The sequence below is a fragment of the Onychostruthus taczanowskii genome, unplaced genomic scaffold, assembly GCF_017590055.1.
Source record: "Onychostruthus taczanowskii isolate IOZ18803 unplaced genomic scaffold, ASM1759005v1 scaffold1, whole genome shotgun sequence".
NCBI classification, from domain to species: domain Eukaryota; kingdom Metazoa; phylum Chordata; class Aves; order Passeriformes; family Passeridae; genus Onychostruthus; species Onychostruthus taczanowskii.
The window spans coordinates 9709420-9721742 of record NW_024496525.1 but is presented as its reverse complement, the minus strand read 5'-3'; the positions used below and the strand labels follow the sequence as shown (position 1 = coordinate 9721742).

General features: G+C 35.1%; 1 protein-coding gene across 8 annotated transcripts in view; it reads left to right on the top strand.

The window, feature by feature from the left end:
- RYR3 (ryanodine receptor 3) overlaps positions 1-12323 on the top strand; it is a 194068-nt gene that overhangs the window by 177314 nt on the left and 4431 nt on the right. For all 8 annotated transcript variants that reach the window (XM_041409838.1, XM_041409979.1, XM_041410068.1 and 5 more), the window contains 9 exons: positions 475-561; positions 2336-2533; positions 3121-3251; positions 5623-5665; positions 6224-6351; positions 7146-7206; positions 7988-8134; positions 9797-9931; positions 11896-12052. In XM_041409838.1, coding sequence (XP_041265772.1) covers positions 475-561; positions 2336-2533; positions 3121-3251; positions 5623-5665; positions 6224-6351; positions 7146-7206; positions 7988-8134; positions 9797-9931; positions 11896-12052 — 1087 coding nt within the window. The remainder of the gene's footprint in view (positions 1-474; positions 562-2335; positions 2534-3120; positions 3252-5622; positions 5666-6223; positions 6352-7145; positions 7207-7987; positions 8135-9796; positions 9932-11895; positions 12053-12323) is intronic.

The following is a 12323-nucleotide window of genomic DNA, read 5'->3' as shown; positions in this document are numbered from 1 at the left end:
TGATTTGCTGTAGTCAGTCTGTTGTGATTTTATAACACTTTTTAGAGTTATATAATTAAGTGTTTCGGTGTGTAATTTGTAACAGGACAGATTAGCCTCTTGAACTCCTTTTTAGGAGCTCCCTATTTTCCTCACTTCTAGAATCTTTCACTCTACTTTGTATTTTTCTTTGCTCTTAAAACCATGAAATGTTGAATTCTCCGAGAACTCTCAAGTAGTTTTTTGTAGTATTCTAACATCTTTCCACACTTCTTTCCGTTTCAGTGTTTTCTGACTTATAATTTTAAGGCCATTATTTAAATTCCACTTATCATGAAAAAGGGGAATAGGCTGCCAAGAAATGCTCTTGCTTATTATAACTGATGTATGAAGGAAACACAATTATGTATTTACTGTTTTAAAAATCTTGCTATTTTTCTTCTTTTGATATTACTCACGGGCTACCTTTAATTACTTTTTATTTTTTACTTTCAGCATTACTTGGCAAGAAATTTTTACAACTTAAGGTTTCTTGCTCTATTTGTTGCATTTGCCATCAATTTTATTCTTCTGTTTTACAAGGTAAGGTAACATTGTTCTTTAAATATTTTTGTTAGTACCAGAGGATACAAAAATTTAATGTTTGCACTATTTTATTTTTATTTTATTCAGGCTGTTTTTATTTTATTCAGGCTGAATGAAAAGAGATTTATTTAATTTCTCCTTTATAGTTGAGCTTCTAGGCACTTTTCCATTTAATCACATAAGTCTGTTATTGTTTGGACTGTTGATCTTGTTCTGGGAAAATCAAAATCTACTAAAAGTATTCAAATGTCAAAATTGTTGGAATATTTTTCTTTAATTTCTTCTCAAGATATTAAGACACTTCAGTTAATCTGGTTATTCTCAGTTACTTCTTTTTATTACAGCAGGCTACAGCTCTTTTGTCTAGCTCACTGATGAAGAAGGCTATACATTCACAGTTTAAACTTAATCTTAGAGGTTCACCTGAGTTGTTTCAGGTTCTGGTGTATAACACCAGAGGATACAAAGTAGAACATCCTCAGCAGCCTCCACCAATTTCTTTAATGAATCTTCACAACCTTGAAATGAAACAGGTTAGAATTCAATAAAGAGAATTCCCATCCATAAAAGCCTCATTTTTTTTCCCCCTTTCCACACTGAAGTCTGGAAGAAGAGTTCTGATTTATCTATATCCTGAAATCTGGACCTTTTGATTTTCCACTCCTAGATATAGAATGAAAGTTGTAATAAGCTGATGAACCTTGTGTTTTCCAATATTACATATTCTGTTACTTAAACCAAAAACTTCAACAAAAGCAGCTGGCTGAACATTCAGTCTAGAAATAACTGAGTCCTGTTCTCAAATACCTTGAAATACATCTCCTATAACACAATTACATTCTCAGAGTCAGGGCAGGTAAAGCTGTAAAAGCTCTTGGAAGCTGGGCAGATTGTATGAACACATTCCAGGAGAAAGATGTCATGGCTGTTCAGGACTTTCTCCTTGTCACTTCCTTTCTTTCCTACAGGTTTAGAGAAGATGGACTTTAAATATACATGTAGCATTCTGCTTTTGTCAATGCCAGTCTTCCTTTTCTCCCCATTCTCTTCTTCTTTTCTTTGAGTCTGACGGGTGACAACCCATTCTTTTGAAGAGCAAGGAGAAAAGTTCGTGTCTATCAGTGCAGGTCCAAATGTCACACATAAGAAAGGGTCAGTGGGAGTCAAACAGGACTGAACAGGACTTCAGCTTTCAGATAAAGTTGTCAAAAAAGCACCTCTAGGGATTTAATTTTAAAGGGCAGGTTTTTAAAGTCATTGGAAGAATTTAGGGCAGTATGTCAGCTGATGAAATACTGTATACAATTTGTAGGCTCTAAACTGAGTCATGAAATAAAAAGTTATGAACAGTGTGTACACTATGATTATATGAAAATAATATTAAAATTTTGCTTCTTTTTAGACTCGAGCAATCAGGAACTATGTAGATTACAAAAAAAAAAAAAACAAAAAACCAACCCTGAATTCAGTCATAATAGATAACCCTGTCATTCGTCACTTCTTCCAAGAAACAGTTTTTGTGTAACTTTTTCATAGGTTTTAGTTTTGCTACAGCATTGTTAGAGAGATTTGCAAACTGTGTGTATTTGCTTTTTCCAGATTTTCTTTTCAGTGACATGACATGATGTGGAGACTTATGCTGTGCAAATGAAGAATGTTTAAAGCTAATTATCTATCATCTTCCTTTGAGCAGGCTTTGAAAGCATCATTTGTCATTAAAGGAAAAGCTTTAAAGTCTATTTTGTTTTCAATATGCTTGAATTTTTCTCAGGTGACAGAAGAGCCACTTGATGAAGTAGAGGAAGACTCTAATCTCTGGAACTCCTTTGCTGAAGAGGAAGAAGAGGAGGGCATGGTCTTTTTTGTTTTAGAAGAAAGTACTGGCTACATGGCACCTGCTCTCAGAGCACTGGCAGTTATTCATACCGTCATCTCCTTTGTCTGTGTGATTGGCTACTACTGCCTAAAGGCAAGTTCTTAATCCTACTGCTAATCTGTTTGTTAAACACGGTCCCAAGGCGGTTGGTGGTGCTAATACTGAAATAGCTATTTGTACCTAGCTGTTTACAAATTCTCAGTGCTCAATAGGTAGATGTTTTCCTCCTGTATTCTGTCCAGCAGAAATGGAGCTTTCTTCCTAGCAGTGTGTGTGTGTGTTTCGGATTTGTTGTTAAGACAGTGCAGGTAACACAGCCACATTTGGTTATTGCTGGACAGTGTTTGCACAGTGTGAGGGCTCTGTCTTTGCTTTACCCACTCTGTGCATCCCTCAGCAGGTATGCTGGGAGGAGTCACAGCCAGGACAGCTGAGCCAACCGACCAGAGGGAAATTCCATGGCATGTAACATCAGGCTCAGCAATAAAAAGCTGGGTGTGAGGGAGGGTTGGGGCTTGACTACCAAGGTGGCCACTGCTCAGAGGCTGCCTAGGCATTGATCTGCCTGGTGTGGGAGATTCTAGTGTGATCTTACACTTCTAGTTGGTCTTACATTTTTGTGTTACTAAGAACCAAAAATATATAAACCATTACAAAGATGGCCACTGTCACTTTCACAGGTCCCTCTGGTTGTATTCAAGAGAGAAAAGGAGGTAGCTAGAAAGCTGGAATTTGATGGACTATACATAACTGAACAACCAACTGAGGATGATATTAAAGGACAATGGGATCGCCTTGTTATAAATACTCCGTAAGTAAAACTAGACTCTCTGTAAACTGCTTATAATATTATAGCTCATTAAGCCACTGATCTAGAACCTTTCCTGTCCACCTGTCACTTAGTTCATCTAAAAGAAAAGCATTTAGCCCCTTATATTAGAAGCTACAGTAGTAGATTTTAAAGTGAAATCCTGTATTATCTGTTTATTTAATAAATACTATGATAACACATACATTCCACTTCCTTTTCATTTCTAGGGTTTGCAAGGATTAGGTATTTTACCTCAAAATGTCTCTCCAAGACATTTCACATATTAGTCTCTATTGAGAAAGTTTTGAAAAGATAAAGTTTTTAAAAAGATAGCTTCCATCCTTTCCAGTGACTATTTCACTTGTACAGTGTACATATTCTCCTCCTTTTCTTGCTAAAGAAATTTGTACGTGACAAGAGGAGTAAATCTAGTGAAAAATAGCATTTCTAGAATTTGAGTAGGTCTGACACGAGTATCTGTCAAATTGTAGGCATTACCAAATACTGTAGTAGTCATACACTGACTGTAAGAATCTCAGTAAGCTACAGCGTTTTGTGGGAGTGGCACAGACAAACACAGCAAGTCAGCTCTCTTCCCACAGAAAGAATGCCTTGACTACAGGCTGCTTTTTGGAATTTACTGGTAGGGTTAGATTAGCTATTAGGAAGAAGTTCTTTACTATAACAGTGAGGCACTTAAACAGGTTGCCCAGAGAGGCTGTGGATATCCCAGCCCTGGAAGTGTTCAAGGCCAGGCTGGATGGGGCTTGGAGCAACCTGGTCTAGTGGAAGGTCCCTTCCAGCTATGCTTCCATAATTAGAATTTCTGAAATACTGGAAATTCTTGAATGCTTTGTTTTCCTACACCTAACTTTTAAGAATTTTTTTTTAAATTTCATTAAGCAATATGGATTAGCACATATTATTAAAGTTATAACCAAAGCTAATTGGGAAACTGGAGAGCTTGCTTATTTTCCAACCAGTTTGTTTCACTATTGATAGCAACCCATCTAGATACCCCAGTAAGTTAATCTTCAGCAAACAGAAGCATGAACTAATGAAATACACTGTCAACTTATCGCTAAAGACATGCTGTACAGTCTGTTCTCAGCATGTTGCACTGTCTACTGAAGTTAAACAAAAGATTAAGACTAATTTGAGCAGGCTAATCCTTCCCTCTAATGTTAACTGAGTCTCAAGGTTTAGTGCAAGTACTGTACGATCAGAATAACCACTGCTGGAGGGTACCCAGTGTTCTGTATAAACTGAAATGTGCTTTCTATAATGGGAAGAAAAGTAATTAGAAGTGCGAAAGATGTACCCTGACAAATTATTGGAGTTTTTTCTAAAAGAGATAGACACAAGCTGGCTACACTATGACATATTTTGCTTAAAAGCCTGAGAAATCAAGCAAAAAAATAATACAGAGCATTGGACTAGAATATACCATCCATTTCAGTCACTAGAAGCATTTGCCTTTATCTGGATTAATTTAATTCAGAATTCCAATTCAGAAAGGTAAAAGTTGGAGCATAGTCATTGGGAAGTTTGCCTCACATCCCAGCAGAACACAGTTGTGGAATCTCATTTTTCTTGTGCTAGCATTTACTTTATTTTACCAATACTGTCCTTTAGTTTAAGTAGTTATTTTTCTCTTTTGCATTCCTGCTTTTTTTTTTCTCAACTCAGTGTTATTTCCAGGAAATAAGGAGAGAAAATTCTTAAATTTTGTAGTATTTCCTGCTAACTGGCATTCCTCAAACTGGGTATAATAGACAGTAAGATCATTAGAATGAGCAGTTCCAGGATACTGCTACATATACATATATATATATTTGCTATATATTGGCAAATGGTCTTGAATTTTCTTGGCAAGTTAAAGGTTTTTATATATTCTGTTGGCAAACTGTCAACTGGTTCTCATTCAGCCTCTGTCTGAAAAGTAATCCACTGAACTAAAAAAATGTTTAACATTCTCTTTTTTTTTTTCCTCTGGAAGTCATAGTCTGGTCTGATTTTTATGGCTAGAGGTGATGATAAAGTATTTATTTGGTAGATGAATGATATTACAGTGACTAACCTGCTACTAAGGAATTGTTAAGCTTAACAGGCCATAGTATTTAGCCTGCTGACCTTTTGTAGCCAGTCATATTTGTCAATGGGAAAAACAAAGGGGATTTGGAGGGGGAAGATTATATTGCAGCAAATTGTGATTAATAGCAGCTGTTGTCCCCATGAAAAGAAATCATTCTCCTAATTTGAAGTGCAGTGAGTGAAAAAAATTTGCAATGATCAGGAACATGGTATTTTCTCTTTTTTTTTTCTTTCCTTTTCCCTAACAAGTTGAAATATCTTTGCCTTATCTATGTAGGTCCTTCCCTAACAATTACTGGGACAAATTTGTGAAACGGAAGGTAGGCTTTTTATATTTATATTATGCTTTTCAGAGCAATAATCTACTATTTGGTTAATTTGGATATCCATATGCTTCTATACACATAAATACAGAAATAACGGAGAACTGGAATTTGTTTTATGGAAGTCATTGTTGTGTTAAATGTCTTGGTGACCAAGCAGCTGTGGCGTAGGTGGGAGGAGGGAGGAAGACAGAAGGCTGTGGTTTCCTTCCTAGACTCAGACATTTGAAATAACTTTGTGCTGTCAATCAGCACAAAGCAGGTCTAATATGCAATCATTGTCATCTTTAGGATACAAAGCCCCCTCATTGCCCTAAAAAAAGAAAAACATGCCAGCTTAAATGACAGAAAATTATACATAAGCTTTCAGATAATAGCCTCTAATGCTTCTATTTTTCTTTTTTATGCTCCCCTGGTTTCCTGGGAGTTCTTACTTTTCTAGTAGTGTTAATTGTGAAGGACTTCTTTTTTAATTCCTGAAAACTGCTGGTCTAGAGTAGGTGACTGTCACTGAGGAGTTTCTGTGAGCAAAACCTTCCCTTTTTCCCTTTCTAGGTTATTAACAAGTATGGAGATTTATATGGAGCAGAGCGCATTGCAGAACTTCTGGGTTTGGACAAAAGTGCCCTTGATTTTAGTCCAGTGGAAGAGAGTGAACCAGAAGAGGCATCTCTTGTATCATGGTATGACTTCTGAGTTTCACAGACAAATTATGTACTGGAATAACTTCATCATCAAAGATCAAAGTGGATTTCATTTTGAAATTGTTGTGATTTTTTCCTCAACATGGAAAATTAGAATAGAGGAGTCTTCCTAGTGTGAAAATAAAATAAAATAGCTTTTTGTTTGTTTTAAAACACAGTTGTGTTATACAAGTAAGAAAAAAAATCAGTGAATTTATGCTGACTGATATAGTTGGCCACTATATGACACTTCATTTTAAACAATATTTAATGCAGCATTTTTAAGGTCTTACAACAAAGTTTATAAACCAGTATGCTCCTACATGAGTTGGTTTTCTCAATGTGTAAGATGTACAAGAAAGATTTCCCTTTGCATGCCATCCAATGGCTGATAAAATATTTAGAATATTGTAGAAGGCATTACATTTTCTCTTGGCTGTTCTGGGAATATTTTACACTAGACAGAACACTCACCTCCTCAATTTAAGCAATCTGTGTTCCACATTTCACTACTTTTGGCATAGATCTTAAGTATTTAAGTCTGGAATATGGAAGTATCATTCTTCCTGAAATTGTTACATCAGTTTTGTTGGTTTAGAAACTCTTCATTGTGCTCAGAATTAATGAATACTCTGAAAAATGAAGTACCTGGATCACTCAAAAAATGAACAATTAATCTATATCACCACCTTCAGCACAAAAAAAAAGTGCCACGACTAGTTTACTGTTTATAGATATGGAATTCAATATTTATTTTTGACATTTATGCATTTCAAAAATTGTTTATTTCTTAGGCTAAGCTCCATTGATACAAAGTACCACATTTGGAAGCTCGGAGTTGTTTTCACTGACAATGTGAGTATGTTAGCCTAGATGAATATGCTTTGATTTACTCTAAACATGTATGTCCTCTGCCAGCTGCTTTTATTTTCAACAAACATACACAAATAATATTGCATTACAGAACCATTTTAAAATATTTTTTTCTGTCTTGTGATTAGACTAAAGGATGTTTAACTGAGAATTATATACAGCACATTATAGATGGTTATAACTGCTATTATAGTACATTATTTATTAAGTTAATGGTTTAAAAGGTAGTTCAGTAATTATTATATTACTTGCCCATGTCAGTATCACACCTCTTTGGCTCAACCTCGAGAAGTAGAAAATCCCGGCCATTAAAAAGCAGGACTGAGTTTTTACAACGTAAAGTGATTGAGTGGAATTCACATGTTCCCAGGCTAGTCACAGGCTCAGCAGAGCACCATTCATCTTAAAAAAAAGTTATTAGTACAACCAATCATTGGTTGCTCTATCAGGAAACACCTGCCTTCCACATCCCTGCCAGTGCCAGTAGCTGTTAGGATACACAGGATACAGGTTTTTCACATCCTTGTGATGTCTGTTTTTGGGATTGTTGAGTGATTGTTGAGTTTCAACAGCAAAAGCAGGGTGACGTCCCACTTCATCACTGGTAATTTTCAAAAGTTGGGTGAAGTTTCAGCTGTTTAATCCCTACATAGGAAAAGTGTCATACTACAACAACTTGAGTGACTTAAAAACGCTACATTCTGGATCCAAAAATGCACATCAGCACGTGTTAACCCTCTGCCACTTTTCACTTTCTCTGCAGTCATTTTTGTACTTAGCTTGGTACACAACTATGTCTATTCTTGGGCACTACAACAACTTCTTCTTTGCTGCTCATCTGCTGGATATTGCTATGGGTTTTAAGACATTGCGAACTATTTTGTCTTCAGTCACTCACAATGGCAAACAGGTTAGTGCTACATGAAAAGGTTTGAAAATAAATACACTTTGTAAAAGTACTGGGAAAAAAGTTTGTTGTAATGGAAATATTGGAATGCAATTCATTTTTATGATCATTCATTTTTATGATAGGATTGATTATATCTTCTGCAGCACACTTAATACATGCTAAACCTATGAAATTATAACAACCTATACCCACCAAGTGATGACAGATGAAGAAGTGTTGTACACAATAGAAAACACATCATTTTATAAAAATGTAAGAATATGAATTACTACCTATCCAGCTCATTCTATATTCTCAATGATGAGCTGATTGGTGATAAATATTAAGAATACACAATCCCTCCATAGCTACAGCAGTATTAATGATCTGGGCACTGAGGTTTCAATACCTGGCTAATAAGAAAGTGCTTAAAGGTGTGGGCATTCTGCACTGCAGAATATGCTTCTATGGCACTTTGTCATGCAAAAATCAGGTTAATAAAGTATACTTCTAAAACTAATTGTTAAAATTTCTGCAGGGAATCATGCTCTGACCTCCAAAGAATCCATGTTCCTAGCTAGCATAACAACAAAAAGCAAGCTTTACAATTACTTTTAAACTCACATGTAATAAATCTAAATTCCCCGAAATATCATTTCAAACATACACATTCCATTCCTTCTCAAATGCAGTAACATATATTCTAAGCCCACACCTAGACCCTGCTAGATTTGTCAAAACATTTTATACCACATGATGTTTTGGAACAGGCACAAAAATATACCCACACAAAGCGATGATGTGTTATCATCACTCAAATGAAATCTCTGGTTTTATACTATTCATTTTACTTCAAGATGACCAATTTCATATTAATTTAATGATTGTAGCGACTTATGTATCTTCCATATGAATTTTTTAAAAATGTAATAGTCAAAACTGAGCATAGTTGGCAAAACTGTTGTAACTAAAGACCGTGGCTTTTACATTCTTAACAAGCAATGAATAATTTTTCTAACAGTGTTACTTTTCTGGTGAGTAAATAAGAACACTGAAAGACAGCTGCAGATTTCTGCACTGAAATGTTTGCTTTGGGAGCATGCTGACAGATCTTCATAGTGATAATTGATCAGCTTGTCCTTCAATATTCATGTTTCTTTTAAAAAAGTAAATACTGGTTGTTGCATTTTTTAAAATATGTAGCTTTGAGTAAACTCTGCTCCACAGCTGCATCTTCTAACAGACAATATAATCTACTCTCATTAACTGCTAAACTTTTTCACCTAATGATTTTATTTCCTTACAGGCAGGACCTGGAAATTACTCTTATCTAAAGAATTTTCTCTCCATTTTAGCAATGGCTTTACTACACAGCTTTGGAAAATACACTATGATAAGTCTTTATAGGTCCTAATAAGTCCCAGCTGAAATCGTCAAATTATCTAAAGGGTTTTATTTTTATTATTTAATATTTATTGTATATCTAGTGTTTCAAGCTACTATAATTACACTCATTAGTTTAAAAGTTTAAAAAATTGCTTTGGTGATACACACATAGCTGCTGTCTTTAGTTTCCTTATTGGGAAAGGTACAATATGATTAATATTCAATATTAAAGGCAACACACCAAGCTGGCATGTCTCTTGTGACAAAACGATTTTCATGTCATGTCTCCATGTGCAGCTTGTGCTTACTGTGGGACTCCTGGCTGTCGTAGTGTACCTTTACACTGTGGTGGCCTTCAACTTCTTCCGCAAATTCTACAACAAAAGTGAAGATGAAGATGAACCAGACATGAAGTGTGACGACATGATGACGGTAACTAAAACATCACCATGTGTCTCAAATGTCATCCTGAATTTTCAAATGGATACTTTAGAATGATGAGTAAGGAGGGATGTGTTTGTTGTTAAATCCATTGGGTTCTTCTTCTTGATACATGTCATTTTAGAAATACACATAGTCTTGAAATTCCTTCTGCATTCTCCAGTGGTCTAAACTCAACAGCAAACAGATGATACATAGCAAGGTATTCAGAATTTTTCTCCTAAATACTGTGGTTTATGATGTGCCACAGTGCTTTTACAGCTGTGGATGACAAACTCTCAAAGTAAAAAGGAATTTCTTGACGAACTGGTCAGAGCTTCAAAAAGCAGCTGTGTTGTCACAACAAAGAAACCCCATTTGTTCCCCATGTTTGCAAACTCTTCCTGTCCTTATTTAGGTTATATGAATTATGTGATATTAGTAGCACTTGTTCTAAAAGCCTGCTCCAAAATTACAATTAGTAATTTAGTCAACAAGAAAGAAGTCAAGGGTTGGAAAGCAGAAATTACACCTTATTATGATTATCTTAATATACCAATTTATAATCTGATTTCTACCCATTGCCACTGAATGTTATTTCTGTCAAAATAGCACATACTCTACAGATATATATTAATGTATGAAGAGTATTTTATTTTCTTAGTGTATACAGAAAACACAAGTTCAGGTATTAAAAATGTAATATTCTGAGTTTGGGGCCAGCCAATATCTCCCAAGGAACAGAAACTCTCTACTCTGTGTTTTACACCAGAAACAGAATGAAATACCTCAGAACAGAAGTGTATCATTGCCTCCACAGAATGATCCTCCCTATTTTTGAACTTTCTTTTAAACACTGAGTGCAGGTTAGACAGCAAATTACAGAAATTATGAAACCTCTCCAAACTTTTTGAGCTGAATACTATGGTTTGGTCATAAATAGGTATAGGAATAGTTAGAATAATAAAACTATACTATATTTTAAATCACTCTATCAAGTGAGGTAAATCAATTCTAATCTACATTTTTAAGTGTTATTAAACTAGTACTAGCATCTTATGCCATCAGTAAAATTGCACTACAAAAATGGATGTATAGTTCTGTTTAGTGTTTGCCAATGCCTGGTTTTATACTCATTATTTAACACCCTGATATCTAATGTGACTCCAGAAAACTGGCTGTGGTTAGATTGATATTGGTTTTAACCCATACTGTGTAGCTGAAGGTGGTTTACCAGATTCTGTAGCAAATCATACAGGAACATCAGTAGTTTATCACTGGCAGAAAATTCCATTCCAAAATACTTACAGAGCTTAAATATACAGATTATTAAAGATGCTTTGATTAAGATTTATGTCTTCAAAAATAGGACAATACTTTTGTAAAGTAATTTCTTCTGCATTGAACTGAACACAGGTTGTTTCACAGATCAGAACTAATTTACAATATAATAAATCAGACATCTAGTATTACAAAATTAATTTATCTAGAAACCTACAAACAGCTAGATCCACTTGTGAACATCCCACTTTTTATGGCAATATTTTCCACATTTCTAAACTTCACTGCAAATCTTTAAAAGATGCCCTCTTACTCAGAGCAAGATAGAACCTTAGAAATCAATATAAGGAGTAGAATATAGTTGAATACAGTAACAAATACAAGAAAAATAACCCCAAAATAGTCTCAGTCTCAAAGTAAGACGCAGTTAGTGAGGGGCAGGTAACAGCTGAGGCTGACTCCCCCTCTTTGTAAGTGTACCTGAATGTGGAATCACATTAGTTAAGACAGTGACACATTTTTGGTGCAGTGTGTTTGATACATGAGCAATGATATTATGTGTTCTTGTTACTATTTGTTTATTACTTAAATTGTCAAGAGAATTACCAGAGCAGAATAATTTTTAAAAAAAGAGAAAAAATCCAAAAGAAGAGTTCATGGTAAACGTATCTGTAATTTTCCTCTCTCTTTTTTAGTGTTACCTGTTCCACATGTATGTGGGTGTAAGAGCAGGTGGTGGCATTGGAGATGAAATTGAGGATCCTGCTGGAGACCCTTACGAAATGTACCGAATTGTCTTTGACATCACATTTTTCTTCTTTGTCATTGTTATCCTACTGGCCATTATTCAAGGTACCATCACTTACCTTAGTAGACATTGTTCAAAAATAATGCATCATTGAAAACCATATTTATGTTTGAGGTAAATTTAGCAGTATTGCTGTAAAGACGTATTCGTGATTTTATAAGATCATTAATTCTGAAAGCAATGATTTTATATTAATTCATACATAATATGCCTTTTCCCAAGTACTACACAAAGTCAAAGCACAAGGAATGAGGGTTACAACTTACATGGGTTGCAGTCTTTATGAACACTTTTGTAATTATCCAGCAATGATGA